This window comes from Dipodomys ordii, unplaced genomic scaffold (genome assembly GCF_000151885.1).
Source record: "Dipodomys ordii isolate 6190 unplaced genomic scaffold, Dord_2.0 Scaffold10, whole genome shotgun sequence".
Classification (NCBI taxonomy): Eukaryota; Metazoa; Chordata; class Mammalia; order Rodentia; family Heteromyidae; genus Dipodomys; species Dipodomys ordii.
In genome coordinates, this window is record NW_012267226.1 from 19,842,000 (window position 1) to 19,867,773 (window position 25,774).

Below are 25,774 nucleotides of genomic sequence, written 5' to 3' on the forward strand. Positions count from 1 at the left end.
ATATTTCTCTCAGTTTCCCACACAAAAGGAAACCTATTTTGCATTCTAGGTCATTCCCTCTATAGAAAGACTTGTGTGGGCCTCGCGGTAATTAGTGCACCATTTCTCCAGTCTTCCCGCAGATGCTGACATCGGGCCCACCATGTCAGTGTCACCTCCTCGCCTGTGAGCCTGGGCCACAGATTTCCACACTGCTCAGCTCTTCATATAAAATGTACCTACACATGTGTTCATAAAAACAGGGGCAACAAGCTGGGTACCCGAAACATGCCTGTAATCCTAGCTACTCAGAAGGCTAAGATCTGGGGATCATGGTTCAAAGCCAGCCTGGGCAGGAAAGTCCATGAAACGTTTATCTCCAATTAACCACCAAAAAGTCAGAAGTGGGCTGTGGCTCAAGTGGTACAGCACTAGCTTTGAACAAAAAAGCTCAGGGATCGCACTGGGGCCTTGAGTTCAAGCCCCAAGACACTGACACATACGTGGACACACACACACACACACACACACACGCACACAATATCTATCTGTCTGTCTATATCTATAGATAGGTATATGAGCAACTGGCCTCTTGCTCACTCCAACCAGTTTCCAAAGCATTCAGTTACCTGGGCATTTCTTCCTTGCTCTGAAAGGCTTTCCATGGTACACAGGCTTCTCCTGAGGGTGTGTGGGGGGGACCCACCATCTACCAACACACACTACAGCCATCATAACTCCTCACACTTGTCAAGCATGTATTTTCCAATCTGATTTTCCCAGATGCTAACAGTGGTGTTGACACTCCCAGTGGATGGAGAAAGGAAACTAAGGCTCGGAGATGGTGAAGTGACATTTTGAAACCAGTATCATTAAGCAAGAGGAAGGGGAGGGACCTACCTATGCTCTGGCCTCCTGGCTCCACTGCACAGGCTACCATATTCAGGACGGTGGTTTAAGGATCCTTGCTCGTGGACCAGTAGCCTCACCTGAGATAGTAGTTGGAATGCTACTTCTTGGGTTGGGAATGTGGCTTAGTGGTTAGAGCGCTTGCCTCACATGTATGAAGCCCTGGGTTCGATTCCTCAGTACCACATGAACAGAAAGGGCCAGAAGTGGTGCTGTAGCTCAAGTAGTAGAGTGATAGCCTTGAGCAAAAGCTCGGGGGCAGCGCCCAGGCCCTGAGTTCAAGCCTCAGGCTGACAAAAAAAAATGCTACTTCTTGCGTCCTACCCCAAACATAGGGATCAGAACTCGAACTCTGAGCTCAGAGCCCAGCCACTGGTGTTTGAACAAACCCAGCAGTTTCTTATCCCTCAATGGCACAGTTCACAGGGGAGCCAGACACAAAAATGAGCAGTCACTACACGGCCTAACTTGGCACAGGAGAGGAGCACAGGCTATAGAACCAGGAAGAGGCAGCCTGGCGTGGTGGGAGAGGCCCAGGGAAGAGTGGCAGCCAGGCACTCCAGACCCCTAGATCAAGGTCAGTCCACTGAAGGCCGAGATGACAAGGCGTTGCACATACATCAGCGAGAGAGGACGCAGAGTCTCCTTGTCATCAGTCAAAGTCCTGGTTCTGGTCTGCCATCCCTCAGTCCTGGACACTGCCGTCCATGTCTGTGTGCAGCTGGGACCTGTCCTCCCAAGCTCCCTGGGGAGCCTGCGGCGCATGGCCCCATCTGTTCCCCCCCACACACTCCCTGAGATGAAGGGTGCTGAGCAGAGTCTGAAATCTCTAGCCACCTGGAGACACACGCCTGCTCTACTCCCTCGCCTGGCCTTGCCCGGCCTCAGCTCCTTCTGAGAGCGCTCTCTCTCTCTCTCTCTTACTCTCTCATGGGGCCTCAGCCTCCCCAGCCTCAAACCTCCTTTCTCATTTAATTAGAGTTTGCTGGGAGCCAAACAAATACCTTGTGTGTTTATCCTTAACAATTAATCCTTAGCGATTAACCAGCAGAATTCAATATCATAAACACACCGGCAGCCAATGGATGTCCTGCAGGTATGTGTCTCTGCGCAGGCGTCTGTGGGAGGAGGTGATCCCTCCTCCACCCCACACCGAGGGTGAACTCGTCCATTCAAATTCTGCTTCCTGACACATAGGGCTGCCCAGCCTCAGTTTCCCCAGCTGATAAATGAGTTCCTCACTCTGGAAACCAGGCCCAGCAATACTTCTTACCTCAAGGGTACCTGTGTGAGGAGGTGATGTAGAAATACCACCTCGCCTAGTGTCTGGCACGGATGAATAGTTTGTTTTGTTTTGTGGTTATTGAGTCAAGAGTCTCACTGTGTAGCTGAGGCTGGTTTCAAACTCTCGAACCTCCTTCCTCTGACTCCTAAGTGCCTGGGGCTGCAAGTGTGTGCTACTATACTTGGCTTTTTTTCTTTTCTCTCTTCCTGAGAGAGTCTTGCTTTGTGGCACAGGTTGATCTCTCTCTGCCCAGGGACCACTCCAGTCACACCTCAACAAAATACCTAATCATGCTTAGGATTATAGGGAAGATACGGACAGCTCCGTGTCAGTGTGACTTTTCCACACAATTAAAGATCCAGTGGTGACTTGGAGTCCTTCTTCAGCAGCCAGATGCCAGGAGGGAAAGATCGGGGTCCCCACACCCTAGCCCAATGCCCTGGTGACCTGGTCTCCACTGGGCCAGATGTGGTTTGAACTGGGCCACGAGTTTGGAAACCTCCTGGAAGCCAGATGCTGCTAATGGAATGGTGCCGCCCCGGGTAAACAATTACAATTACATGCAGCCTGTCTGGCTCCTGTCTTGCCCCTCTTAAAGGGCCATGTTCTAGGGGCAAACTGCCCTCCAGAGGCAGAGCCATGCCTCCTTGTGGAGAGGGAGGAGACCCTTACACACTGATGTGAGGTAAAGACTGAGGTGAGTCGAGGGACCAAGACTCACCTCATGTCTCTTAACACCCATCTCTGCACCTGGAGCCCTCAATAAAGCACCGGAGAGGAACTTTATCTGCACTCCCCAGGCGGAGAGTCAACCTGGGCCTTTGGAATCGGCCCATCTGCTACGTAGAGGGTAGCAGGGGAGGCTGGATCCCTGTCAAGATGCTGAGGACACAGCGATGAGCCCAGTCTGCCAGCAGGGATTCCTAAATGGGCTGGAACCTGGCACCGCGGGGGACAGGTGGGCTTGGAGCCCTGCCTGGCACACCATGCATGGAACTCAAAGCACAGGGCAGAGAAAACTCCCAGGACAGCAGGTAGACTGAGAGCTAAACCCCAGGAAGGAGTAACAAATGGGGAGGCATTGGAGTAGACAGCCTCAGGGGTCCTCGCACCCTCAGTGATAGCAGCCTCTGAGCAGAGATCTGGAAGCCCTTGGGGGACATTCCTCTGTCCAGGCACAGACGGTGCACCTGGACCTGATCTGAAGAAGCCTCGGGAAGCGCAGGATCTGCGTTGTTCTGCCCTCACAAGGCCATGAGCCATTCCTGGGCTGGGACTTCCGTGGAGGAAATGTTGATGCTGTCTGTGGCTGAGGACAAGGGAAGGACATTGGGAAGACCCCAAGTTCGGGGGCCGTGTCTCTCCCCACCCTCTGCCACGTGCTCTGGCTTTGGCTCTACCACTTGCTGTGGGCAGCACACCTACCTCCTTGCTGGGCTGAGGTTGGGGCAATCGGAGGGACCCTTGCGCAGTATGGGAAAGTAACTTAGGAAGGTGACAACATGGGAAGGACTTGCCATGGCTTGAGACCAGGGACCTGGAGAGACTGCAAGCTCCTGAGAGGCCGGGCAGGTGTCAGGTCGAGGAGGGGTGGAGAGAGCCAATAAATACGCATGGGGTGCCTGCAGGGTGTGTCTCTCCTCCGCCAAGCGCAGGCCACGTGGGCTGCTACATCCATGCTAGTTTCCCATGAGTGGACAAGAGGGGCTTGGGGTGTATTCTCATCCTCAAGCCGGGCCTCCAATCGGGTGAGATGGGGGCCCCCATCGGGATGACAGGAGGCTGGTTTCGGGACAACCTATGTGACCTTGAGGACCTGGTAGTAACCTACCATTAATGAAGACACTGGAATTAACCCTTCAGCCTGGACCTCTCCTGGCCCTCTGAGGGTTTGTGCTGAGGGATGCACTGGCCTTCTACCTGTAGGGTGCTGGGGGAGGAAAGTCACATCACCTACAACCCACTTGACACCTCAGCCATCCAGCCTTGCCCTGTGGTGCAGCCTTGTCATTCATCCAGGTCCCATGCTTTTTGGGGTGGGGGCAGGGAAGAGGCTTTCTGAGGTCCCCATCTGGGGACAGCCAGAGGCCTGGGGCTGCCTATGCATGTGTGTTTGTGTGTGTTTGTGTGTGCACAGGCGTGATGTTGGCACAGGCGTGACTCTGCATTCTCTGGGCCCCGTAATGAGTCTTCATTGCAATGGGTTTGATGGAATAATTATATTCTGGAAGAAAAAAAAAAACCCTGCAGGAAACTGCGTTCCACTTCTTAAAGGGCAGGATCATCAAACATTTGTGCTACATTATTTGCAGTCACACCTTCTGCTGCATCTGCTCCCTTTAAAAAAAAAAATCTCCAACTCCAATCTGATCTGAATATATAAATCTGAATTATCACAGCAAAGGCGATACGCTCACACCTTTTTTTTTCTTTTTTTTTTATCTGTTGCCATGGTGATTAGATAAAATTCACGCCAAGTCTCCAGGGAAGGATGGAATTATTTCAGACAGTTTCTCACCCCTCTCTAGCTACTTCTCTCTGTAACAAGCCTGGGCACCATCTCTGAGCTTGGGCAGAGAGACAGGCAGGCAGGAGGAGAAGACAACTACCACTGATAGCCACACAGAAGAAAGCACTCATTTCCCAAGCTGTCTCCGGTGCCAAGCGAGGCCCCAAACTTCAGAGCCAGCCACAGTGTCCCCAGACACAAAGCTTCTTCCATGACCCCAAAAGCCACCTAAAGGGAAAAGCAGAGAGGCTCAGGAGAGCAAATGACAGTGACCTTGTTCAAGGTCAAGGCCACAGGGATTGCAGAAATTGACCTAGGACGTGGGCTCTACTTTCTCCTGAGTAAAGTTGAACAGGGAACGGGGTTTTTATTCTAAAACTGCAAGATTTGCTAAGGTGCTGGTGGCTATACTCCTAGCTACTAGCAGGCTGGGATCTGAGGATCACAGTTCAAAGCTAGCCCAGGATAGAAAAGTCCATAGACTCTTATTTCTAATTAACCACCAGAAAGTCAAAAGTAGGCAAGTAGCTCAAGTGGTAGAGCACCAGTCTTGGGCAAAATAAAAGGTCAGGGTTTGCTCCCAAAACCTGAGTTCAAGTCTCAGTACCTGCACAATTAATCAATCAATCAATCAAAATCTTGACACTCAACACTGGACCAACTCTCCACTCAAGCCTCTTCAAAGGGGCTAATTATCAATACATGTAAATAACAGAATTCTATTTTGGGTAAAGGACAGTATCAACCTAACGATGGTTACTTAACACTACTAATTTATGAACCTCTGCTCTGCGCCCCTGTGTTTCAGCAAAATGATTCAGAGCAGGTCACAGAACGGCATCTTTCTCTCTCTGTCTCCGTCTCTCTCTGTGTCTCTGTGTCTCTGTGTCTCTGTCTCTCTGTGTCTCTGTCCCTGTCTCTGTCTCTGTCTCTCTCTCTCTCTCTCCCCCCCCCGGCAGCTGTTCATATTATGTGAATCCTTCTCCTTCCCCCCCCCCCCCCCCCCCTCCCCCCCCCAGCCCTGTACAAGCTTCCCACTCCTACCCAAGCCCCATCCCAAAGTACACTGTGGCTCCTACAGGCCTCAGGCACCAAAGTCTCAGAGCAAGGTCTACGACTGTAAAAGCTGAGGCAGGCTCATGGAAGCCATAGCCGAGCAAGGAGGGAAAGCCTCGTCGGCCGAAAGCACAGGGCAGGACAATCATCTGTGTTTATTTACTTCAGTGGCTCATATTCAGGTTTCATTCATCGTCCATCCCCTGCAAGGGGAGGGAGGGTGTGGACGAGTCATTTTAAGTCACAGGACACACTTTGCTAGGTGCAGACCGGAGAGAGAGTGCTGGAGGACGGGGAAGATGCTGGCTCCCTGGCAGCTCTGGCAAAGGCCGCTCAGGGCCAGTGCACCTTGAAGAAAAGCCCTTTCTTCTGGACAAAGAGGACACTTCGGAAGGAACACCGGCTAGTGTCTCATATGGGTTGTCCATTAGGGCCTGAACCTACTCAGCAGAGTATTCTGGGGGGACTCATGGTCTGGAGGCCAGGAAGGGGTGGTTTGCTGGGGCTCTGTGTGCATGGCCTGGAAACCTTTGCCCCTCTAGACCTAGGCTAGGCATCAGCAGAAGGGTGTACCCTGTAGTACGTCCAGAGCATCCAGGATGACAAAGCGGCCTCTCCTAGGCCCAGCTTAGAACTAGGACAAGACAGTGTAGTGTCTAGTGTCCTGGTGACAGTAAGTCTCTAATCCTCTCCTGGTGCCTGGGGCCTACAGTGATCCCCTGGCTACTGTGGCCCAGGATGGTGGCACGGGGGGAGGGGGGGCAGGACTGAGCGTCACTGAGTGAACTTGGAGCCCAGCAGTCCTGGTCAATCCTCCTAAGCCACTTATGGGCTCTTGACCTTGGGTAGCTAACATCTTTAAGCCTCTGTCATGCACAATGAGAATAAATTTAAAACCTACCTCACAGGATGTAGTTAGGATTAAAGGATGCTAAGTGTCTCAAGTACTTGACACAGAGTAAAGGCACAAAGAAAAGGCTCAATCAAGGGTACCTGTGAGGAGAAAGAGGAGGAGGGAGATAGGAGGAAGAAAAGAGGAGGAGGAAGAAGAACAGGAGGAAGAAGAAAAGAAAGAGGATCAGAGACAGGAGGAAGAGGAGGAAGGAGAATGAAGTAAGGGCAGTATCGTTGTAGTGTTCAGGCAAAACACAAACAGAACCATCTTGGAATGGGAAGGTGCCTCTGATCTTTTTTGCCATTGGTTACCCCTATGTTTTTAGGTCTGTCACTTAGTCTCAGAATCTCAGTCTTCATTTATAGGATGAGCATCTACTCTGTGATTAACTTGTGCGACGAATGACTATTCTGGGTTTTCAGATGAGGAAGGGCGGCGTTGAGAAGTTAAGCACTTAGTGTTGCACAAGGTGGTGGTGTCTTGGTGGGTGGTTGAGCGAGTGCTCAAACTTCAGGGCAATAGACACCCTGGCCATCAACACACCGGTTAAGGATCTCCTAGGAATCCTTTAGTCATTCATCAGTAGTGACACATAGCTGAGTGACACCCGTCTGCCATGGTTATAAGGATCACTTTGAGGCTGGGTGCTGGTGATTCACTCCTGTAATCCTAGCTACTCAGGAGGCTGAGATCTGGGGACAGTGGTTCAAAGCCAGTCCATGCAGGAAAGACTCTTATCTCCAATGAACCACCAGAAAACCGAAAGTGGCGCTGTGGCTCAAGTGTAGAGCGCTAGCCTTGAGCTGAAGAGCTGAGGGACAGCGCCCAGGCCCAGAGTTCAGGCCCCACGACCAACCGAAAAAAAAGGATCACCTCAAATGGGCAGTTGACTCCTGTGACCTGGGGTACTGCCCTGTCCCTGGCTTGCAGATATTACTCATCTGTATGCTGTGGCAAGAGGCCAGAGAGATTGTTGCAGAGACCCCAGCTCTAGTCACTAAGTAAGTGACTCTGGAACCGATGATCTCTGATGTCCCCTCTCTGTTCTAAACCTCTTGTGATGTTGAGATGGAGTCTCTGGGGATGAGATGGACAGGCCATCGTGGGCAAAGGGGACTCTGAGCCTTTCTTAAAGACACAGAAGGGAGAAGGGAGCAAAGAGGGTGAAAGTCCCCGAGGTCCTTCCATTCTAACAGGAACAGATCTCCTGACTTCTGGATTGGGGCTGTTGCAGCCTAGAAGAGGGAGGGGCAGACAAGCACCTTCCCCCTCCCCCGCCCCCAGTAGTCTGGAGAGTCAAAGACACCTTGCCCCTGTGAGGTGCAGAAGCTCCTAATTGGAGCTGTGCAGGCACCCCAGCGCAGATCACTCCAAGCTGTGTCTTGCCACAGCAGCAGAGAAGGCAGGCCTTCATTAAATCCGACACCAGGGAATTAATTCAACTCGCGGCCGTCACTCTGTCTCCATCAGCCTCTCCCCTCGACAGCATTGCTCCTTGATCTTCCACACCTTCATGTCGAGAAAGTTCTCTCCCGGAGAAAGGAAGCTCTCCTGACTGTCACCTGAGCTACGACTTCATTGTGGGACAGAATCGAGGCTCAGATCAGTGGACGTGAAGCACAAAGGGGAAGTCATGAGGGGGGTAGAATGGGGTGGAGAGAGGGAATCTCACACTCACACACACACACACACACACACACACACACACACAAGCACCACAGTCATGAACGGAAGGACCTCGCCAAGAAGGAGCCCTTTATACCACCTGCAGAAGGAAGGAAGGCTCTGAGCGTTCATGGTGACAGATAACTGGTCTTGAAACCATGACTTTATAATTCAAGTCCCTCTGGGTAGAAGTCATGAGGGGGCAGAGAAGAAAAGAGAAGGGCTGCAAGCCGGGCACCAGTGGCTCACACCTGAAATCCCAGCTAGATCTGAGGATCGTGGGTCCAACCCAGCCCAGGCAGGAAAGTCTATGAGACTCCAATTAACCACCAGAAAACCACAAGTGGAGCTGTGGCTCAACATTGTAGAGCACTAGCCTTGAGTGAAAAAGCTCAAGGACAGTGCCCAGGCCATGAGTTCAAGCCCCAGGACTGGGACATACACACACACACACACACACACACACACACACACACACGAGAATGGCTGCCAAATAAGAGAAATGGCACTGCACCTCCTTGTGCAGTGCAAGTCATGTGTGTTCAACTGACCCTTCACCAGCACGCTGGTACCTAACTGCCCATCCTCCTGTGTGTGCCCAGTCTCCTAACCCCACCCACAGGCCAAGATCACACTGGTGAGACCCGGGATCATGAACAATGTGATTGCTAATTTCGGATAGGACAGAGAGGCTAGGGAATAACTTTCTTAAAGGAACAAAGAGGATCCCCTGGGAAATATTTTTTTTAATTTTTATTTATTTAGTCGGTCGTGGGGCTTGAACTCTGGCCTGGGCACTGTTCCTCAGCAATTCAGCTTAAGGCAAGCACTCTACCACTTGAGCTACAGCACCATTTCTGGTTTTCTGGTAGTTAATTGGAGATCAGAGTCTCACAGACTTTCCTGCTCGGGTTGGCTTTGAACCAAGATCTTCAGATCTCAGCCTCCTGAGTAGCTAGGATTACAGGTGTGAGCCACCAGTGCCTGGCTGGGAAATATTGTTAATTATTGTTTTAGAGGTGATCTACAGCAGGGATACCTTTACATATATTGGGTGATATGTACATTTCTTTCCTTTAGCTTGGTATCAACTGTTCCCTCTTTTTCTCTCATTCCCTCCCTCTCATTGCCACCCTGGAGATGCTTAGTTCACGTTCATCAATGTCCAGTGGGCTGCTGAGCTTTCTCACCAGCTTTCCACTGATTCTCTCCTCAGATTCAGCTTTCCACTGATTCTCTCCTCACTTTCCGTCAGATGTGCACATGTGTACACCATATATGAGGTCAAGAATATAGAGTCATCTAAAAAAACGATAAGACAAATTAAGAAGAGGTCCTTTGTTTCCTTATCTTTGGAGTTCTTTTCAGTCTGTGGATTATTTTATATATGGAGAAGTGCTTGGGTATTACAATGTGGTGCTTTTCTCCTAAGGCTATCTCCTTTCGGTCTCACTGAGTATCCCCTGGGAAATATTATAAATGGATCCCCGCTGTAAGTCAAGGTACTGAGGACAGATTAATACATGGAGTATGAATTTTCTGTCAGCTTTTCTCCCTCCCTTCCCCTTCTCCCTCTCTCTCTCCTTCTCTCTCTCTTTCTCTCTCTCTCTCTGTCTCTTTCTCTCTCTGTCTCTGTCTCTCTCTTTCTCTCTCTCTCCTTTCTCTCCCTAGCACTGGTTCTGAAGCTTGAAATCAGGGCCTAGGTTCTGTCCCTGAGCTTTTTCACTCATGGCTGTTGCTCTACCACTTGAACTGTGGTAGAGCAGCTCCACTTCCAGCTTTTTGCTGGTTAATGACAGATCAGAATCTCACAGACTTGCCCACCTAGGCTGGCTTTCAACCAGGATCTTCAGAGAGCAGCCTACTGAGTAGCTAGGATGCTAGGCATGATCCCTCCACATCCAGCCAACTTCTCGTATAGCTGAGATGCTTGTGAGAGGCGACCTGCCCGGGCCAGCCCAGCTGGGACTGGAACCTGCCATTCATCCTCTGGTCTCTGTGCCTCTCCCCGCCCACACTGTAGCCCCCCTTTCTTTCAAAGCCCACTCCCCATCTGTACCCCCACTCAGGAATTCTGTGCCGATGTCTCTCCTTGAGTAGAAACATCACAAAGTCAAGTCAGAAATGCAAAATGAGTGGTTTTTAAAGGGTTTCTGTTTGGAGTCTTACCTTTCCTTTGAATGGACACACACACACACACACACACACACACACACACGGAGAAGCACTGCCCTGGACAGGTGACATGGCACTGCTCCCATCCCACTGTGGCCTCCACCACCAGCTGGTCTGGGGTCCTGCCACACCCTCTCCCCTCCAGAGGAAGATCACTGGTCCCTGGAGAGAAGGAAGGAAGGCCCTGCTCTGGGGTTTGGCCATCTGGAGAGGGCTGGAGAGGAAACTTTCTGGCAAATGTGTTTGTACACACATACCCACTCCCTGAAAGGGTGCAAAAGCCCCCCCCCCAATTCTCCCTGGTAAGAAAACAGAAAAGTAGGCCCATCCTGGGGCAGGGCAATGGGGCTGGCAGCCCGGGGTCAGCGTTGGGGACCGGAAGGAAGGCCACACTCCAGGTAACAGGCACCCCCTTCGGCTCTTTGGGAAAGAACGTGTTTCTGTGATCTGGGTCTTTCTGTTTCCCCAAATGCCCTCCAAGAAGGTTCAGGAAGGTCTTCCCGGGGCACAAGAAAATCCACAAGGACCCTGAGGCCACCTCTGCTCAGAATCAGGGCAGAGACAGAGAAGTGAATGGAGTCTCAGACAAGGAACAAGCCTGCCAACGGCCGGCTCAGCCTCCACTCGGACCCGAAGCCTTCCTGGGGACTCACGGGGAGCTTGAGAAGGACCCGAGACATTTCCAAGGATGCCAAGGGAGGATGGACGAGGGCTGGCTTTTGTCCTCTGAAGAAACAGAGTCTACCCTGCTGCTATCTCACTCCATTACTCTTGTTTGGAAAATGAGCAAGTTGAGAAATGTAGGGAAAGGGCCAGAGTTATTAAGAGCCGGTGCTCCAAAGAAGCCGACACCCCATGATGGCTCACAACCCCCTCCCCCCCCTCCTGGGGAATGCTGGCCAGCACCTCACTCTGAGCCTGGCTTTTTCAGGAAAAGACAGGGACAAACTGGCACAGGCACCCAGGATGATATAAAATCCTACAGTGTCCCAGGAGCGATCACTGTAGGAAGGGGGTTGTCACCAGCAGGACAGGGTGCTGGTGGGGGGGGAGGGCGGGCCGGTCCTCAGGTAACAGAAGCAGGCCAAGAGAAGCCAGACAACTGTGGCAGCTCAGGGCTGGAAAGCAGCAGGGAGACTTAAGACGGAATTTCACCACGGCAGATTCGAACTCTAGGAAGAGACAAGCTTCCTACAAGAGAGGATTCCTAAGAAGGCAGAAGTGGCCACTTTCCTGCAAAGAAATATGTCTCAAGTTGACCTTGTAGTTTCAAAAACATTTCACATCGACATGCCTCGACATATTCTTGAAAGTTGTAGAAGACCAAAAAGTGTAACCCAAAGTCATCTCCAAATCTACTCTAGAAGGAACCTCAACATTTACGAATCGTCTTCTAATACCTCCATCCAGAAATTCTCCGCAGCCATACATTACATGAACTCATCCATAAGAGTCCTGCAATCTCACTATATGCAAAATGTATTTTTACCCTTGACATTAGGTCATGATCTTTTTGTCAAAGTTAATGATGTATTGAAAAGATTTAATTATATTATCACACCGTAAGTTATTTAACCATTTAGGGTATTTTTTTAAATTTTTTTTGGGTCCGGTCGTGGGGCCTGAACTCTGGGCCTGGGCGCTGTCCCTCAGCTCTTCAGCTCAAGGCTAGTGCTCTATCACTTGAGCCACAGCACCACTTCTGGCTTTTTTCTTTTTGCTTATGTGGTGCTGAGGAATTGAACCCAGCCTCATGCATGCAAGGCAAGCGCTCTACCACTGAGCCACCTTCGCAGCCCCTTAACAGAAATCTTTATTGCCATTTTGGGTTATTTCTCCAGGTTAGAACTCTAAGAACAGAGACTGTTTCCTCTCCAGATGCATCTAATCCAGTGGGTTTTCAGAAAGGTCTACCCAATGTCTGCCCACATCAGCTCTGCACATGCCTAACTATCCACACATTTGTCAACATTCAAACCTCCTCCATTCAACGTGAGAGTGGACACAATGCTGTTCAGGAACCCGGGGTGCATCACACACACACACACACACACACACACACACACACACACACACACAGATATGCGTGCTAACTATTTCTGTCCTCCTTGTAGAACCTCATTGACTCCTTCATATCTCTGAGGATCTCAACAGGAATCCACCCTTGATGAGAACAAGGTCCCCCTCCCACCACCACCTCCATCCTCCTGAAGCAGGAGGCCTCTTGAGTACCGAGTGTCAGGTCCAATCGAGGCCACAAATGGCATCTCTAGGGAAAAACGGGGGAATTGGGCGCCACCATTTCCAAGGCCTCTCCTATCCCTGGCAAACGACTTCTGCCATCTGTGTGCACCACCTGGGAACTTGGGTACGTAGAGGAGGAGCTAGAGCAAGGGCAGGCACAGGGGGAAATCATTGTTTCAGAGTGAAGTGGAACAAACGCATGCTTCTAAGAGTAAAAGCAGAAAGGCCGCAGCTGGTGATCGCTGCCAGTCTCTACTCTAGAGACCCTCTGTTCTGCAGGCCCCGGGGCAGGCACTCCCAGGGACTGGGAGATCACTGGGGCTGGAGATCACCTTTCTATCTCAGGTTTCTTGGTTCTTGTGACCTCAGTTTCCAGCTCTTGTAATTTGAGCTGGAATTGGGAGTAGGCCTCTCTGTGGGGGTAATTATGGGAGCCTCTCTTGGCTACCTATTGCCAAACCACATGTCCCTAACTAGCTAATCTGTGGGCAGCTAGCACTGACCAGATTCCCCCTTCTCTGCCTCCAGCCCTGAGACAGAAGGACTCAGCCTGGGACCCCTCCCAGGCTCCCAGCCTTGCCAGAGCAGCCTAACACAAGGCCACAGAGCCCCATCAATCCTCCCGGTGTTCTTAATTTTCAGTGGCCTCATGCTGGGTCTCCAGGCTCTCATTAAACCCAGAAACAGATTACAGTGGGGTCCCGAGGCAGATACATTTCTTGTCTCATATTTATGCCACTTTTAATTGTTGTTATTTAACAACTATTGAGAGCACCAATCTTGCCCAAGGTGGGCTTGGAGGAGGGGGCAGGGTAAATCCCCCCCGGAGGATGCAGCTGTATGCCTGCCAGTCTGCATGCTTGGCAGGGCCGGGGGGGGGGCGGCGGCGGCGTTCCCCACCCCTACCTTCCCAGACCCAGCAACCCAATTCCCTTTTACCAACAACCTTTCTGCCTGCACTGCTACCCCTAACCCTGGGATATCATAGGGGAACCCCCAAATCCACCTCACCACCTTTGTTCCTTGGATTGAAATGTGTTCTTTTCTTACAAAATAAGCATGCATATGAAAAACATATGGCTGATATAAAAAGGCCTATAGGGTTGTTTTGTGGGTTTGGGGTGTGGGTTTTTTTTTGCTATATTCTTTTCTTAATCATTTTTAGAAGAAACCGTTGTGGGTTTTTTGGGGGGGCTCAAAACAGTTGTATTTCCCTCCCTGAGCCTTCGCTGCCTCCTCTTCTTCCTCCAAGGTAAGCATTGCCCTGAGTATGGTGTTTATCATTCGTACAAACATTGTTATACTTTGGCTGCATATGTATGTATCCAGAAACAATACAGAGGACTGGTTTGCATGTTTTCAAACTTTACACAAATGGCACCATAATGTATGCATCCTTCTGTAACTCGGTGGGGTTTTTTTGTGTTTTGTTTTGTTGTTTTACATTTCACTTTTTTTTCCTCTAAATAATGTGTCCAGGCTGGTCATAAAGTCCTGGTTCCTACCTTCCCCTGAAGCACTGAACTCTGTTGAATGAACACAGAACATTGCAGTGGGGGTGGGGTGGGAGAGGGGACTTGAACTCAAGACCTGGGCACTGTCCCTCAGCTTTTTCACTCAGAGCTGGAGCACTCTACCACTTGAACCACGCTGGTACTTCTGGCTTTTTGCTGATTTGTCTGTCTGGGCTGGCTTTGAACCATGATCCTCAGATCTCAGCCTCCTGAATAGCTAGGGTTACAGGTGTGTGCCCCTGGCACCAGGCAGAAGATTGCATTTTCTCCATTTTTGGTTTCCAAATTTTGACCATCGTAATCATGGCTGTGGTCACCCTGCCTGTACTCATGGCTCTTTGTGCACATGTGTGCAGATCCCTTGCAGGAACATTCCTGTGTCTGTCTTTCCTGTAGGGCTCAGCACTATCACTGTCCCAGGCGCTCAGCCTACTTCAGCAGCATGGAGCAGCAAGGGAACTTGGGACATCATGCTGGTGGCTCAGAAAGTCTCAAATTAAGGAGTAGTTCAGATTTCAGAGTTTGGGATTAAGGATTCCTATAGTATGGAAGGTCAGAGACTAGTTTGCATTGCAGCCTCCTATTGCTTGACCCCTGGTTAGGAACCCGTGTGGCCCCCTCCTTCCCCCATACTCACCTGCCTGCACCTCAGGAAGGAAACAGGGGTGCAAATATGTACCAGAGGTGGCTTTGGACCCGCCCCTTCCCAGGGGACGCCCAGTGATAATTCAAGGGCACAAGTGGATGCTAGCAGGCTGAGACAGACAATCTCACACCCTTGATCATTGAAAACCAAGCCCTGGAATGCCTTCCAGACTATTCTTGGCTCCAAATCTTCAGGCTCCCATTACCTGTTCACATCACTCCACTCATACAGCATCATTTCCACGCCATGCTGGGTGCCTCTTGTGCTCCAGCCAAATGTGGCTGTTCTTTCTAAGAGCAAACCATTGCTCTCACTCTCAGTCTCCCAGAAGTTTGCTTTCCTGGCCTCCTTCACCTGGACCCCAGCGGTTCACTGCAACCACACTGGTGGCTTCCACGAGTCCAGAGGCCCACGTGTTACCCACCTGGTGACCCTCATCTGATAGTTCTAGGGCAGACGCGGTGTTTGTGCAACCGGCTTGTAGAATTCTGAGGTTGAACGCTGGCATTCTAGAAGTCCCTTGGAGGAGGCTCAGCTGGCCCCGTGGATCCCAGACCGCATCTCACAGTGGACCAGAGAGGCCCAGACCCACCTTCCCTCTCTCAGCCACGCAGACAACGCCCTGCCTCTCCCGCAGCTTCCTCCCACACTCACCTGTATCCGAAGCTCACCTCTCCTGTGACATAGCAAGCCCACCCGGCACCCCCAACTTGTGCCCATACCTTGTAGACTTCACTCAATAGGGGCGGGCCCAAGGCTGACCACAAAATATAAAACACCTCAAAGATAAACAGGAAGTCAGACACTGGCTCTTTGTCCAGGAGAAGGGGCCAAGCCTGGGACCTTCTCCGTTAGGCAGGGGGCCCCTCGTCCCACGCCTCTCTCCGCTCTGCTCTCGGAGCTGCAGGGGATTTCCATAGGTGGACCCCTATGGGGTCCGATGGCGTGTCGCTAGTAGAAAGTGTGAGCACGTGTGCCCATGACATCAACACATTGATACTATTTATACATGCGCATACATCTGTGTTTTGATTTCAGTGTGTTTCGTGGGTGTGTGGGAAGAGGAAGCTTCCCCACATCCCTTGGGGTGCCCCCAAGCGAACCCCCCTGGGACGCCGTGTCTACATAACATCGTGTACACCGCATCTCGCACGCAGGAAGTGCTCCAAAATATGTGCTAAACTCTATAACGAACTCAAAATTCAGTCAGCTGATGGCTGCTGATGCCAACATAGCCAGGGACACCAAGCCTGGAGGACGGGACTCGGTATGAGACAAGGCCTGCGCAGGCGCGGCCTGGCCCAACCCAGGATGTGAGCTTGTGTCTAGCCCCGGAGGAGGACCACCCCTCCCAGCTGGAGAAGCCTTATAAAACAGCTTCACTGGGCCTCTATCAGTGATGGGGGGTTGGGGGGGTCCTCTGGAACATTCCAGATGCAAGCGCTTTCCTTTTCTGTGTCCTACCCTAAGGCAAAGAAAGACCTTGTGTGAAAACTTTGCTATACGAAGTCTCAGAAAACCCACCACACTGACCCTCAGCCCACACCCCATGGGCACCAGTACCCAGGGGGCAGAAGCTGAATTGAGAGCTAGGACTCCCCCCCCACTTCACCCACCCCACCCCCATCAATCCTCCCCCCACCCCTTTCTCTCTCGCTGGCCTCTTTCTCCTCATTTGTCTTCTCCTAGCTCTCTCTGGGATTCCGGAAGATTCTCTATCCCTAAAGACATGGGTATTCAGGCCTGCTCTGAGCCCCCAATCACCACGCGCCCCTGCAGTGGAGAAAGGAGCCTGAGGTAGAGAAGGGAAACACTTCCTGCTCACTGGCCTTGCTCCAAGCCCAGGGGCCTCTCACCTGCCCTTGCTGGGTCTCCAAGCTGGCAGCATTCCACTGCAGCACAGGCTGGGAGGCTGAGGCTCTGGTGGTCTTTGCACACAGACAAATGCCAGGCAGGGAGCCCGTGGTGGTACCGCCCTGAGCCCAGGGCCCAAGCCCTAGCACACAAGGGCTTGGGCCCTGGGCTCAGGGCGGTACCACCACGGGCTCCCTGCCTCTACTTCCCCCTCATGGTGAATCTCACCATCTTGCCATTTTGCCTACTACCCTAAAGGTCATGTGACTCCTATGTAAGAAGACTGGGTTTCCTTCTAGACCCTCACACCTGCATTGGGCACGATCCACAAAGACCTTCCAAGCCCTGGGTCAGTTGGCAAGTTTGTGTCTGCCCAGGCCTAGGAAGAATTGAAAACCTATGTACAGAGAATTTATATGCAGAAAACAGACCTGTATTTTTAAAAAGTAATATAAATAGAAAACAGAATTTCTCAATAGAGAGGTTGAGAGCTGGGGGATCATTGTTTGAGGCCAGCCAGCTGAGAGATATACTTGAGACTTTCTCAATCAATATCTGGGTATGGTGACTTTTGTCTGATATCCCAGCTGAAAGTAGAAAACAGTTCCAAGCCAACCAAAGTCAAAATAAGACCTGAGAGACACCATCTTGAAGGAAGAAAGCTGAGTGTGGCAGTGTGTTTCTATCACCCCAGCTCCCATGGGAAGCATAAAATAGGCAGATCCTGGTCCAGGCACATATCTGTACCAAAAGAGAGATCCCATCTCAGAATAACCAATGCAAAAAAGGGACGGAGGCATGGCTCAGAAGTAGAGCACTTGCCTGGCCATCAATTCAAAACACTTGCCTAGCCCTGAATTCAAAACCCTAGTAATGCCAACAATAAATAAGAAAAGAGAGAGATAAAAAAGAAAGAGAGAGGAAGAAAGAAAGAAAGAAAGAAAGAAAGAAAGAAAGAAAGACAGAAAGAAAGAAGGAAGGAAGGAAGGAAGGAAAATAAGGAAAGATGTATCCAATTTTTAATCCTTGGGAGTGAGAATAGTAAGCCCCTGAAAGGTTAAAGAATATGTCCCAGGTCCCCTGACTAGTGAGAAGCAGGGTCAAGATTCGAACCCAAGTCTCTCCAAAGGACTTTCTTACCACACAGCGTCACTCCATTATAAGAGTCTCCATGCCAGTCCTGCTGATGGCAAAACAAGATCAAAGGTGGACTTATTCTGGCAGCCACTGAACCAGGCAGAAAGCATAGCACCCTTCCCTTGAGCTCACCCCCTTTACCACCAAATTTAAAGGGATCGCCGCTCTCCAGGTTCCATCCTCCTCCAAGCATTGGACAGACAGTTTGCGCACCTACTGTGTGCCGGGCCCCAGTGAGGCTTCCAGCCTTATAGATGTGATCACCCCGCCTGCTGCATGTGCCCCCCCACGGCCTCCCAGGGCTCCGAGCCTCGGCGCTGTCTTTCCACGGCTCTGGCTCTGCCAGCGTGCCACAGTATTCCAAATCACAAGCTTGGCAGGAAGCGTCACCCATACATAGCTCCGCTGTGTTAGAAGTGCCACCGTTGCCTTCCTGCCGCCCTACGTGAGATGCCAGGGTTCAGCGAACGGTGCCTGTGTTTGCAGCGAGATGGGGAACGAGAGGCCACGCCGACTCTGATGTGAGCACCAGCAAAGCAAATGTGTTTTTGAAAACCCTATAATTTTCCCGCAACCCTTGACTTCACTAAACACACATTTTTCGACTACGGCACAGTTAGGTAGGTATTAAACAAAAATGAGGGAGTCTAATGATGATGTATGTGTAGGATAACCTTCTAGAAAGAATTCCGTGCTGATTTCAGGGTAACTTACAGAGGGACCAACTTAACCAAACAATGCTGCCTGTCCCTGTCCGCTGTGGCGGTGTGAGCCCGGGGCTGAGCGCGTGCCTGGCACTTGTTTGAAATCTGCTGCAATTCACCCAGTGGGTGCTCTGGAAGCAAAAAAAAAAAAATGCCCACTACGCACTAAATGGAAAAGCAAAACAGGACACATGCACACACAGCCAGGGGCACGCGTGGACATGGGACATTTCTGCTAGATTAGGGAGCAAGGCAGATGGAAAGGAGCAACCCGCCCCGATGGGAATGGAGAAATCTTGGAGAGTTGGGGTGGCACCCATGTGGAAGCCCCTGGGACCCAGCTGTCAAACCTAGAGTTTGGACCTAGAGTAGGACCTTGGACAGCACCCCCCCCCCACCGGGCCCTCCCAGCCCTCTAATCCTTGGTCTCTGCCAGCCCAATGCCTCTGTGAAGCTTAGGTTCCCCACAGGCCTAACAGAACTGGTCAGATAAGGCTCGTGAGGAGCAGAAAGCAGCACACAGATGACAGGCAGCGCAGAGCGTGGATGGCACAGGTAGCCAAGAGCTGAAACCGCCCAGCTCTGGTCTCAGATATGGCCCTGCCACCTCCTTGCCCGATGACCCCAGGCCAGAGGCTGACTGGCCAGGCCTCAGACTCCTCGACTTCTACACAGGACAAAGGACAGGTGTGAAGCTAGGGGAAATGACACAGGAACGGCTCTGGTCACACATAGGCACTCGATAACAGATCACTTACTTCTTCCTGGGATGATATGCAGGTCATCTGACTAGGAAGAGAACGCTTTTGCTGCCTCCAAATGCTGCCTTTGCGTCTCTCACCTGCAGGGTGCTCAGAGGCTTCCAAAGGCAGGATTTTCTCTGTGCATTTGGAGGAAGAACGTGAAAGTGTGTACCTGATATTCTCTTCCCCACCAAAGCCAACTGTAAAAGCCAGCTGTCTCTCTGGAACCAACTGCCTCTTCCAGGGAAACAGTACTTGCTGAAGCTCCCATATCAACAAACAATAGGGTACAGTGGTCGCATCGGTAATCCCAGCTATGTGGGAAGTGTAGGTAAGAGGACCCCAGTCCAAGGCTAGCTGGGCAAAATGCACAAAACTCTATCTGCAAAATAACCTAAAGCCAAGAGGGCTTAGTGCATGGATAAAACCATAGAGAGAGTAACTGCATAGCAAGTGCAAAGCCCTGAGTTCAAACCCCAGTACTATCAGAAAAATAAAAACCCACAGACAAGCACCAGTGGTGCACACCTATAATCCTAGCTATTCAGGAGGCTGAGATCTGAGAATCACAGCTCAAGACCAGCCTGGGCAGGAAAGTCTGTGAAACTGTGATCTCCAGTAAACCACCAGAAAACCGGAGGTAGAACTGTGGCTCAAAGTGGGAGAGCACTAGACTTGAGCAATAGGGCTCAAGGACAGCACCCAGGCTCTGAGTTCCAACCCTACAATCAACAATAGATAGATAGATAGATAGATAGATAGATAGATAGATAGATAGATAGATAGATAGATAGATAGATAGATAGATAGATAGATAGGTAGATAGATAGACAGATACCCACAAATCTCCATTTGGAGATGACTACAATATACCCCAGCCATGTTTTTCCAATTATCACCATGAAATATTGGCATTCAGGCAGTGGTCATCTGTCTGGGCTCAAGATTACATTTAGGGGAGCCAGACTCCACTCACAAGTCTGGTAACCATGACAACACCCCCACTTCCCATGTGACTTTGGGGTCCCTTCCCCTCATCACAGATCAGAGTGGAAGGGGAGAAGGAACCACCCCACTGTCCCATTGTCCCCTCTGAGCTCAGGAGGGGAGGGCAAGGAAGGAGAGGGGAGAGCAGGGGAGGGGAGGGCAGGGGAAGGCCTGAGTACAAGAAGGACTCACCCTGAGGATGCCACACCCCTGTACTTTTCAACTCTCCTCACAGGACAAAGACCGCTAATGGCTGGGCAGGCTGGCGGAGCTGGAGTTGGGAGTGGGGAGGGAGTTCAGCAAAGGCTTCCCGGGAGGAGGTTAATCTGGGTGACACTTAAATCCATCCTTAGTGGAAATCAGGAAAGACATCCTGGAAAGACATCCAGCTATTTGAACATGACTTTGAAGGATGGATAGGGTTTAGACTAGGAAGGAAAAAGAGCTGATAGTTAAAGGAGGAAAAAAAAAAACACCTTCTTCTAGGAGTGGTTAGAACGGAGTGGCTGGCATGCACAGGAGAGGCTGGCAGGCCAGTGTGGGACTGCGGCCCCCCCCTCACGAAGGGGGCCGGGCTACATGATCTCTGACTATAGATGTTCACTTGCTGCCTGCCTATGCCCCAAACCCACCTCCCACCCCAGCTGGTGTAGACACATGAAAACCAAAGTAAGCTTCCGGTCAGCCTGAGCAAATCGTCCTTAGGAAGTGGAATCTGCACACCAAGGCCAAAGCAGGTTGGATCACCCTTGCTTCCCATGTTGGGGTTCTCTGTGCAGCTGGTCAGAGCTCCCCCATCAGAAGCTTTTGTTTGTCCACTGATCTTTAGCCAAAGCCTCTAGTCTTGGTACATACACCCAGAGGTGGCTACAAGGGCTGACAATGACATGTTTTTGATGTCTCCCACCCCACCCCAAGCAAGTCCAAGGCCAAGGACAGGCCCTCCTCCTAGGTTGAAAGCTGAGGTCAACTGATTCCTAATGAAGGATCTTCTCTGACAAGGCCGCAGGAAGCCAAGGAAGCTGAGAACCCCAGCTCAAATCCAGGCTTTATCCCTGTTAGCTGTGTGGCCTCGGATAAGATGCTTAACTTGCCTGGGCCTCCATAGCCTCATTTGCAAAATTGGAAAACAAAACAGAACAGAAGAGAACAAAACCAAACCCCACATTATCTCTCTTAAAGGGCGATTGTGAGGATTAGAGATAATGTATGTAAAATGCCAAACCCCAAAAGAGGGCTCCACACATGAGAGGTATTATCATTAATCTCATTATTATTTCTCTGTGACAGAGCTATGCTGGTCACGGGGATAAAACGATGAGAAAGATATCGCCATCCACCCTCCTGTTCAGACAGACAGACAAGACAAGACAGAAGAAAGGAGCAGCAGGAATGCACCGTGTATCTGCCAGCAGGCTCATCTGTCAGCCTCAAGGATCTAGGCACCAAGGGGAGGAGGGCATCGAATCCACCAGGCTGGTACAGGCAGCAGGGATGTGTGGAAGGAGGCATGGAAGCTGGAGGAAGGAGGGTTAAATCACACCTGTGGGCAAAAGTGGGCTGCATGGAGGAAGAGGAGGAGTCCTCGAAGGGGGAGGGGCTTTTTAGAAAGGTATCTCTCCACCTCATCCTTGGCAGACATGTCCCCATTCTCCCTGCTTCTCTCTTCCCACAGCAGTAATGGCCCAGACATACCCCTGGCCTGGCAAAGGCAGGGCAGCAGCTCAGCCTCCAGGGTGGCCATCCAAAGTGGGCCAGAGGCCTCATCCAGGATCGCCTTCCAGAGTAGCAGAGAACACATCTGGCCTGTATTTGAGTAGTGTCCAAAACTCCCCGCTGAGGCTAAGACAGTCAGGCAGGATGCTGGAGAAGAGCATGCTGGGAAACTCCCATAAGGAACCCGCTTTGATATAATCAGGTCTGGTGGAAATTAAAAGCTATTAGGAACAGGGCCGGATTTATCTTTATATCCAATAACATGCATTGTAATGGTGATCATGCAGATGGGAAATTAAACCACATCTCAGCTCACTGGAGGCCTTAATTTTAATTTATGTTTGTGCACAGTCCTTAGTCCTCCCATGATCACCCTACCGGCTCCAGGATCAAGTCCCCCAGGAGAGAAGGAGGGGCAGACACAGCCCGATTATAGGACAAAGACTCACTGGAAGGAGGGGAAGTTGAGACCAGCAGCAGCTGACCCAGTAAGGGGCCACAGGGAAGACAACACTTGGGGCCGTCTGTCCTCCCAGCCTTTGGAAAGCACAGCAAAGGACCATGGCTACCTCCAAGATAATCACAGATAGTCCAAAAGCAGATGCTCCATCTCGGAATACCAGAAACAGGGGCTGGCAGCCGCCTGTGGGCCATAAGCTCCTCCCCCTTACCCTTCCTGGGCCCTGATTGGCACATGTCTGCCTCCCTCCTCCTCCTCCTCCTGCTTTCCAGTCTCAGTCCTGGCCTTCTCTGTATTTTGTGGAGTTTGCAAATCCAGCCCACCCAGAGGTCAACATCCACGCAGGTCCTCTGATACAGAACCAATCCTGAAGCGCCCACAGGAGGAGAACCAGGCTCTGACAACCCTTCCTGACCATTTACATCAACTCATCACCAAGTCATCCCCAACCCTGTGAGGAACTGTTACCAGACCTTCCCATCTCAAAACACACACACACACACACACACGCACACACACATGCATGCACACACACTAGTATGAATGTGGATAGCAGAAAAGTCCTAATTTTATACAGAAAAAAAAAATCAAACCAATTTGCATTTTCCAGATTTAAAGCATGTGGCATGTGTGCCCCAGCAGAGCCTCTCTCCTACAGAGGCTGCAGGACACAAACCCTGCTCTCTCTGGTTCTTACTGGTTCCTCCAGGACCATTATAGTTAGAGTCACGTGCATAAGGCAGACTGTCCTTGGATCTAACAGGCAGCTGTAGAATGATCTAGAATGATTATGGATGGGATTGGAGGGCTGGGCTGGGGAGGAAAATTCTCCAAGACCAAAGCAAAGATGAGGGTTCTAACGCACCAAAGATGAACACAGCCCTGCAGATTAACATCAAGGCCACTTCCCCGATAATTAACCCCTCTGGGGCCTCCAGCCCAGTCTTGACATCAAAACAGCCCTGAAGCACCAACTACAAGGGCCGCCTGGGGGAGGCTTCCCGCCTCCAGCTCCTCAGCCCAGGAGCCGGTTAAACCATCTTCCCTCATCTGTTCTGGTCTGCCACTCTCGCCCTCGTTTTAATGCCTCCCAGAATCCATCGCTCACTGGTCACCAAGTGAGTGTTGGCCTGTACACAAGGCAGGGGTACATGGATGGACCCCACCCAATTCTCACCCTAAGGAGACACCACCCCTGGCAGACACAATCTTGTAAGTGACACAGACTCCCACACAATACACCAGGTCAGACTCCAGCAGGAACAGAGAGACCCACCATGGCTAGGAGTCAGCATGCCCCCAGTGTGTGCCGGGCAGTGCTGTGCACGTTACACACACGTGTGAACTCACTGTATTCTTTCTTCAACCCTGTGAGCCCACTTTACAGTTGGGGGAACTGTAGGGGCAGATAACTGGAGTGAGTTTCAAGCCCAAGTCCTCCAGTCCCAGATTCATTACCCTGGATCTGGTTCCACTAAGCCTTTCACTTCCCATACGCAAAGCCCCCACAGCACTGAGGGTAGTATGTCATTGTTGAGGCCTGTGGGTGCAAGAATGCACCTCTGGGTGTGGCTGAATGCACCGAGCAGATGAAAAACAGACAGACAAACAGAGGTGGATTCAAGCTCCAACCTCTGCTTCATACACATGTGACCCGGAAGAAGTTGCTTTCTTTCTTTGAGCCTCCTCTTCTATAAAGTGAAGGGTGAGGATATATACTTCAGGACCTTTGTGAGACTAAAATGATACCAGGCTGGAAGGTTTCTTAGCCCACAGCCTGGAAAAACAGTAAGCATTCCTGATATTTCTTTATCACTATTATTTTAATGGATCTAAGGCTTAGTCCATAAATCCAGTTGTGTAAGAAATTCCATGTTACCACATTTTAAATACCTTAAAATCTGACTCTGCTAGGAAGGCAGCACATTCTGGCTGATGACATCAGTAGCACAACATTACTGGGGCTTCTCCCAGAGCTGTGCCAAGATCTGCCCAGGTCCCCGTTCCCCCACCAGCCTTCACAAACACTGGCCCCATTCCCTGCCTGCAGGACCCTTTGGATCTTTGGCTTCGTATCCCCTTGACTCATTTGGACACCATTAACCCCGACCTCAGTCTCAGGCCTGTGGGGTCCCACATAGCCACCCAGGGGCTCTCAGGCCTTGCCAAGGTGAAAAGGAACATAACAATTGGAAACTCACAACCTCAGCAGAGGCAGCAAGATGATCGCACAACACAGGATTAACTCCAGCTCCAACGCTAGCCGCTGAGCAAGGCGAGGATTCAAGAAGAGCCCCATTGGCTGGGAAGATGTCAGCACCACTCCTCTCAGGAGTAGAACCAGCCCTGTATCTTCTGGGACCTCCATAAACCCAGTAGAGGTCCAGGCCCTTAGGACAATATCACCACCTCCCCCCAGAGAGAGGGACCAAAGACACTCTCTGCCAAAGCATCACCAGAGCAGTAACCAATCACTCCTCAGAACTGATGTCAACGTCTCATGTAGCATCCTGGCCAGTGCAGGCACCAGTCCCCACCCCAGCGGTCGCACCATCCACCTCCACGTGAGTTCTTCCTACCTGGGCTGATGGAGACCGTGTCTTTCTCCCAGGATACAACGCTAACGTACTCCTGCACTGTAGAAGGAATGAGGCACTTGAAGACCGCCACGTTTCCACGCATTGACCTTTGATCCTCCACCCGGACGGTGTAGGGTTCCCTGAAAACTGCAGCAAGATTGAGAGAAGAGTGTCACAAGGCTAGCAAGTGATGTGTGTGTGTGTGCGCGTGTGATTTACTCTTCACCCCTAGTACCCTCTTCTTCCTCCCATCCTCTCGATGGATCCTTCTTCCTCCCCAGATAGTACTTCCCTTTTATACTCATGTCCCATTATTATTATTAATTATAATCATTATTATTGTTGGTTTTGGTCTAGAGGCCACATATGAATGGAAACATGCATTAGTTGGCTTTCTGAGCTTAGCTTATCTCCCTCAACGTGATGAACTGTGGACCTCCCACATCTCCTTTCTCCAACCTTCTCCCTACCCCACAGCTATAGACCCCACCACCCTGCTCATCACAAAAGTGCACCTCCTCTGCAGCACCAGACACTCAATTCCAACCCCTTCATTCCAGTGTTAGTGACTCCGGTGTGGAGGTAAGGGCTACAAGGACATCAAGGCGCTGCAGTATCATCAGCTAGGGGCAAGAATGAGGCTAGAACTCCTTAGGAAACCAAAGTCGAGCCCCTGTGTCATCTCTGGTCCCTGAGTGACATCATTTGAGGACACAG

At 51.0% G+C, this 25,774-nt stretch overlaps 1 protein-coding gene across 1 annotated transcript in view; it reads right to left on the reverse strand.

The window, feature by feature from the left end:
* The window catches only part of Dscaml1 (Down syndrome cell adhesion molecule like 1), a 244,295-nt gene that overhangs the window by 214,788 nt on the left and 3,733 nt on the right, over positions 1-25,774 (reverse strand). Inside the window, exon 3 of the mRNA XM_013009493.1 lies at positions 25,058-25,204. Coding sequence (XP_012864947.1) covers positions 25,058-25,204 — 147 coding nt within the window. The remainder of the gene's footprint in view (positions 1-25,057; positions 25,205-25,774) is intronic.